At 45.4% G+C, this 7,410-nt stretch overlaps 1 protein-coding gene across 1 annotated transcript in view; it reads right to left on the reverse strand.

Moving 5' to 3' along the window:
• Positions 1-6,543, reverse strand: part of TTYH2 (tweety family member 2) — a 91,276-nt gene extending 84,733 nt beyond the window's left edge. The window contains exon 1 of the mRNA XM_074224648.1: positions 6,384-6,543. Coding sequence (XP_074080749.1) covers positions 6,384-6,512 — 129 coding nt within the window. The 5' untranslated portion in view covers positions 6,513-6,543. The remainder of the gene's footprint in view (positions 1-6,383) is intronic.
• Between the last annotated feature and the right edge of the window lie 867 nt (positions 6,544-7,410).

A 7,410-nucleotide genomic window follows, 5' to 3' on the forward strand; every position in this document is an offset into this window, starting at 1 on the left:
AAATATATCAAAAATATATATGTATGTACTCATACACATATAAATTTCTCCTTCCCCCAAAATAAGTTTAAAATTGTACAAAGATTTTTAGGACACCTAAAAGACAGCTTCGAGGTTTACAATATGCTTTGCAAATATTAACTTCATTTGACCTAACAACTACCCTAGGAAGTAGGTGCTATAATATCTCCATTTTACACATGAGAAAACTAAGACTGAGGGAACTTAAATGACTTGTCCAGGGTCTCACTCAGTTTGCAAGTGTCTGAGGCAGGATTTGAACTCAAACCTTCCTTGATTCCTTGTTCTGGATTCTAGACATGTGACACCTAGCTGCCTCTATATTTCCATTAGCCATTCCCTACTAGTATCTACTTGAAAACTTCTTGAAAAAAGGAGAACAGGAAATCTTCACAGTGGAAAGAGAACAAATTCTGAAGCCATGGCATATCCTGGGTTCAAGTGTTGCCTCTGCTACTACTGACTTGCATACCCTTGGTTAAATAATCAACCCTCTGAGGGTTCAGTTTCCAAAACAAGTTTGACAAGATTTGACAAGATGATTTCTGAGATCCTTCACCGCTAGACCTCTGATCCTATATCCTGTCCTGACAAATTGGACCAAATCATTCCACTCTCACCAGTAGGGGGATTTGCTAACCATCAATTATTAGCAATCTAAGATAGGAATACCTGAAAACTACAGTTCTTCTCTCCTGTTGTTATTTCAGTCACATCTGATTTTTCATGACCCCATTTGGGGTTTTCTTGGCAGAGACACTGGAGTGGTTTGCCTTTGCAGCTCATTTTATAGGTGAGGAAAGTGAGGTAACCAGAGTTAAGTGACTTGCCCAGGGTCACACAGCTAGGGAGTGGCTGAGGTCACATTTAAACTCAGGTCTTTCCTGACTCTAGGGGAAGCATCTTATCCATTGTACCATCTAACTGTCTTCTCTCCTAGTTTACTGCTATTGAGCCACATGATCCTCAGGAGGCTCTGGGCTAGAAGGGACAGGCTATCCCAAGTTTCACAATGGCACTGGTAGCCAAAGATTGTGCTCCTGATATGGTCAAAATTTTTACAGCTTCTGTGTATGTCTATGTATCAAAGGATAGGAGGAAAGATAGAGAAGGGGAGAGGGGAGGGCTGAAGAAGGATGAACAGACTAAACCTGTAGTGGATTCTTACTACATCATGGGGTAGCTAAGTGGTACAGAGGATAGAGCACTGACCCTGGAGCCAGGAACACCTGTGTTCAAATCCAGTCTCAGACATTTAATACTTACTTAGTTGTGTGACCTTGGGCAAATCATTTAACCCCATTGCCTTGGAAAAAACCAAAAACCAAACGAAACAAATAGAATTATCCAAATACCAAACAAAAACGTGTAGGAGGAGATCCAATTCAATGGAGGAATATGGGAAGACAGAGGGGTAAAGGTAAGGGGGGCTTGACTATGAGAGACCCTGCCTTTACTTTATGGAAGTCATTATTTATCATAGTCCTGGATCTGTAGTTAAAGGTGAACAACTGTCCACAGAGGATGGAGTGACTTCAATCCTGCCAGTAACAGCTGTTGACCAGACAAAGACTGTCTTTTGGTGCTAGTGAATTGGGAGTAGTGGAGACCAGATTTCCAGCTGCCCCTCTTCTATCACCCTTTCTCCTAAACCCATAGCAAACAATGCAGCTGTTGGATTTTGTCTTGGGCATACACAATAAAGCCTGCCAGGCAGGGTTTCTCTTCTGATCTGGGAAATCACATTTGATCACCAGAGCTGCCTTTTTTCATCCATAAACAGAGAGCAGAAGATTCCCTGGAGCTATCCCCAGACAGTAGGTTCCTGAGTGAATAATAACAAGGACCTCGGATTTCATCAGTATGAAATCCTTACCCTGACAGAAAGGGGTTACAATTTGCATTTACTGGTTTTCATGACACTGTGGCAGAATAATCAATTTTTTGGTAATGAATTCCTTCCCCTCTGTCACTAGGCTTTTGTTCAAACCTCAGGAATACCTGATGGAGTTCATATTCTATTGACATAGCCTCCAAGAACTGTGCTATGATAAAGGCACTGCTTCTAGAGAAATACAGATTGAATACCGACTGAGCTGGGGGAGCAGGAGAAAAGAGAACTAGTTTGGGAGCTAGTTTTTGGAACAGAAGGTTGAGAGTTTGGTGGGTAGACCTAAAAAAATTTCTGGTACTAGCTTCAATTTTTCTCTCATTTACCAGAAAGTTTCTTTGCTATTCTCTTCCCTCTCAAAGCAGGAAGGACAAGTCTCCACCCGCCCCCAGGGGTCCAGAGGTTGCAAAAACTCTCTCATAGCCCTAAGCCAAACCAAGGGAGAGGGGAAGGTAAGGGAAAGGATTATTCTAGTATATATACATGTATCCCTGCACATGATCCCTATAACTATGGAAGAGAAAGCCTTGTATGTGGGGTCAGAGAAGAAAGTGGAGTTATCTGACCTCTGGTTCAGTCTCTTTCTGATGCCCTTTCAATGTCAGCAGCTCACCCAGTCCCAAGGAGAGGAAGTAATTCTTGGGGTCAAAGTCCCTAGCATATTAGAGGGGTCAGAAAGCACTGATTAAACAGGGATAAATCAAAAGCTCCATCCTGCTCCTCACTTCCTCACTGTGATAACTGTAACACTGCTCCCCCTAAAGGAACACAGATTCAGTCTAGTCCCAAGAGGCAGTAGAAATACTACCTGAGCAGGGCGGCTAGGTGGCGCAATGGATACAGCACTGGCCCTGGAGTCAGGAGTACCTGAGTTCAAATCCAGCCTCAGACAGTTAATAATTACCTAGCTGTGTGGCTTTGGGGAAGCCACTTAACCCCATTGCCTTGCAAAAACCTAAAAATTAAAAAAATTTTAAAAAATGCTACCTGAGTCAGATGTTTCAAAAAAAAATACCTCTCGGAGTGGCTAGGTGGTGCAGTGGATTGAGTACTGGCCTTGGAGTCAGAGTATTTGAGTTCAAATCCGGCCTCAGACACTTAATAATTACCTAGCTGTGTGGCCTTGGGCAAGCCACTTAACCCCATTGCCTTAGAAAATTAAAAAAAAAAGACAAAAAAATCCCTCTCAGTGCCCTTTACAGGATCTTCAACCAGGTCACACTCCCCTAATTAGATGTCTCCTAAATTTGTCTTTGGCCTTGTCCTCTAGATTATTTCACTTGATGATCATTCAGTTCCTCTGGGTCTAATCATCATCTCTATGCAAATGATTCTCAGGTCTATTTATCTAGCTCTAATCTTTCTTTGGGACTCCCAGAGTTGCATCTCCAACTGTGTACAGGACATGTCAAACTCAACACATCCAAAAAAGAACTCAATTCTCTTTCCTCCCAAGTCCTCCCCTTTTTCCAGCTTCCCTATTACTTTTGAGGAAACCAGTAAGATAGGGCCACAATACTGGTGTTATTCTCAGTTCTTCATAGGAAGTCACCCTACATATCCTATCTGCTGTCAAGTCTTGGTGTTTACCATATCTCTGCTCTAAGTCTCTCCAGTCACACAACCACCTCCTCAGTGAAGGGTCTCCTAAACCAGTGTCTTTTGGTTGATTTTCCTGCCTCCAGGCTCTCCACACTCCAGGTTACCCTCCACTAGTTATCACAGTGATCTTAAAAGATTAAAGACTTTTTAAATGACTGTCTCACCCACAATGACAGAGGATAAACTCAAAATATTAGAAATGCATGTATTTATTTATGAAAAACAAAAAATAAAAACAAAACCAAAGTAATCTTAAAAAGCTCATATCTAATAGCACTCACCCTCCCCCATTCAATAAATACCAATGGTTCCCTATTACTTCTAGGATGAAATATAAAATCCTGTTAGGCTTTTAAAGCTCTAAATAACCTGGCCCCTTTCCCAATCATTTCCCACTTTACTCCCCTCCACATGTTTCTCACATACAACACTTGATCTCCAGTCTTTGGTTTTTTAACTGACTGTCTCTCATTCCTGGAATGTTCTCCCTCACCTCCACCTCCTGGTTTCTCGGCTTTCTTTTAAGACTGCTCAAATTTCACTTTTTTTCAGATGGCCTTTTCTTACTCTTCTCTCCCCACCTCCCCAAAATGCTGGTGCATGGTGGGATTGCATATCATTTACACTGTACACACCTTCTATGCACCCATTAGAATGTGAGCTCCCTGAGAGAAGGGATTGTGCTATTTGCCTCCCCAGAGTTTAACACATGGTTAATAAATCTTGTTGACTAACTAGATACAAGATTCTTTGACAAAAGGAGGCTGTGGAATAGTATTTTAAAACTCCAGTCTCTCAAGGAAAAGATGTTTATGATGTAGGGAAGTATGGGGAGAGAAAAGGGATTTGTATATGGATTGTGATTCGTATCTTCTTGTACAAAATGACTAATATGCAAATGTTTTACATGATTCCACATGTATGAACTATATTGAATTGCCCAAAATTGTTTTAACATGTAATTGGGAAAAATAGGCTATTACATAAAAAAAGAAATTAATAAGAAAATGGGTAGAAAAAAAGGATGGATGCGGGGATATGGGTGTTGGGTATAGAACCTTAAATTTCATAAGCCTCTAGACAATTTTAATGCTTTTTGATCCAAGATCTGAAATAAAAGGGGAGGGAAAGAAGAGAAATAAGTGACTAATCGGGTTAATAAAAGGAGAAGCTGTCCCAGGTTGTCACCCAGTACAATCTCTTGTATAGATAAAGTGACAATAGGCTGGCCATAAAGGCTAAAGATCACTGCCACGTTTAGGAACTGATTGTCTATGACTCTCCTATAATAGGTATCATATTTGAAATTCCATTAATATCAGCTAGGCTTAGCTTCCACACCCCTATCCACCCACCCAAACAACTTCAACAACCTCTTAATAGATTTCCCTGCCTCTTAATCTTCCAGGTGATTTTCCTTTAGAACAATGACACTCTCCCCTCTCCTCATTAACTCCAATGGCTCCCTATTAACTGAAAGATGAAATGAAAATTTTTTAGTGTTTTAAATTCCTGTGACACTTGGCCTCTCCTCTATCTTTCCAGCCTCATTACCCCACTTCTATGCTCTAAGGTTCTGCCATTTTGACCTCTTTTGCTGTTCCTAACACAGGATGCTCCTCCATCTTCCAGTCTTTGCATTGTATGGCCCTAGTACATGGAATGAACTCTTTTCCTCCTGTTCACTTCCTAGAATTCCTTACTTCCTTCAAAACTCAGCTCAAGCTCCACCTTGTGCATGAAAAGGTCTTTTTCTGACTTTCCCAGCAGTCAGTGCTCTTTCAAAACGACATTGCATTTATTTTGTATATAGTTGTATTCCACCAAGATGTTGCTTCCCAATAGTACAGGAGTAACTCAAGATTGTATCACTTTTGCTTTTGTACTCCTACTGCCAGCACAGAACGTGGCACACAACCAGAGCCTAATAAATGCTTGTTTGATAGTCTTAACTTAATATACTTCATTACTTGTGTTTTACTTGTGATACCAAGCAAAGATCATGTACACAGTAGGAGCTTAATAAATGCCAGTCTGATTAAGTCTTATCACTGGAATATTCTTCATTAAGGAACCCCAAAATAGGCAAGCATCAATCCAAGTAGGGATCTGGGAAGAGGGTCAGGGACAGCAAATTTCTCTATCCCGAGAGCTGGGTGAGGGGAAGATGAAGGAGGAAGGTGGGGGGGGGGGTAGGACTGCCAGAAGGAGGGTGGGAAAGTTAAGAGGATAGTAGAACAAAAGGGGAAGGGTCGGAAGGATTAGGGAGTGGTGGGATTTCCAGAAGGAAGGTGGGAAAGTCTAGGAGGTAATGGGCTTACAAGAGGGAATGGAGGAGCCCAGAGGGACTTCTAACCTCTTAAAGACCCAACTACTCCCATCAAAGCAGACCAGAAATCAGGAAAGAAAATAAACTCCAAAAGTCCTCCCCCGCTTATCCATTCCCCACAGTGCTTTACAAGTCCAGCCCCTCGTAATCTCCAGGCCCCTCTTTACCCACCTTCTAGGGGCCCCCCTACTTCCTAAACGGACTGCAAAGAAACCCTGGAGCAGAGAGGCTCGCCGTCTGACTTTCTAAGATGATTTGCCTCTCTTAACGCCATGCTCCCAGGCTAATTTCCAGTCTCCCTACCTCAGGGAGACCGGAGGGGAGAGGGGAGGAGAGGAGGAAAGGGGGAGACCGAGGGGGAAGCCGAGAGGAAGTGGAGGGGCAAGTGCGGGGGGGAGAGTGAGGTCTCCAGGAAAGGGAGGGAGAGGAGGAAGAGAAGAGCAGGGCTTCAGGGCGGCGGAAGGAGGGGTCCCAGGCTGGAGCCCTCGCCCGGGGCCGCCCGAGGATGGAGAGTGCGGGGCGCGGGGCGCGCTCACTGACCTCCTGGTAGCTGGGGTCCTGGGGGCTGAAGGCGCTGTCCGCGGGCTGCAGGCGCAGGTTCAGGTGCGGGAAGCCGTGCAGCCAGACGGCCCACCAGGGCGCGATGTAGTCCACCCGGGCGGCCGGCATGGCTCCGAGTGTGCGGCCGGCCGGCGGAGCAGCCGCGGCAGCCCGGACCGCCGCGCGGGGCGCGCTCCCGGCCCGGCCCGCCCCTGGCCCGGCCCCGGCCCGGCCCCGGCCCGCCCCCGGCCCGCCCCGCGCGCCCCCGGCCCCGCCTCGCCCCTCGGCTCTCCCGGGGCCCCGGGAGGCGAGACCAACCCGAGTCCGCCGCCGCCCCGGGAAGGAGCTGGGTCTTCAGGGCGGCCCCCGCACCCCGCAGAAGGGGGAGCCGCGGGCCGGACCGCGGAGAAGGGGCTTCTCCGAGGCTCCGCAGCGACTTTGACAAGACTGGTAGATTCAGTTACAGATGAGGAAACTGAGGCTTCCCGAGGAGCGCCCTTAGTGCCTTGAACTCGAGACTTTCTGACTCCAAGCCCAGCTCCCTAGGTTGGCAAGAGTCGCCTCCCCAGTCTTCACATCTCCTCATCGTCACTGTGTCCACCCGGGGTGCTTCTCGCAGACATTTATCATCGCTTCCACTCTTACTCATCATTCCTTTATGCTCTTGATTATACTTATTAGCTAGCTAGACCCAGAGGAGGAACTGACTCCTCTTAGTCCCTGGGGGGTTGGGGACATCCGAAGGGACATTTAACACTTGATGAACATCCAGTCTATGTTAGCCACAATAATAGCTGGCACTTAAGTAAGGTAGATAATACGTGGTTTATTTTATGTTCATTTTACAGATGGGGAGCTGGCGGTTTGAAGATGAAGTGATGGCCCTAGTTACATAGTATTCCTCTGGGCCAGACACGATGGTCTAAAGGTTAAAACTAGGGATGGAAAGCATGAGACACTCCTAGACCAGATAACGTTTGGCCAAAGGAAGTTGATTTAACAAAATAGCAAGGGAGAGTATATTCAA

The sequence above is a fragment of the Macrotis lagotis genome, chromosome 2, assembly GCF_037893015.1.
Source record: "Macrotis lagotis isolate mMagLag1 chromosome 2, bilby.v1.9.chrom.fasta, whole genome shotgun sequence".
NCBI classification, from domain to species: Eukaryota; Metazoa; Chordata; class Mammalia; order Peramelemorphia; family Peramelidae; genus Macrotis; species Macrotis lagotis.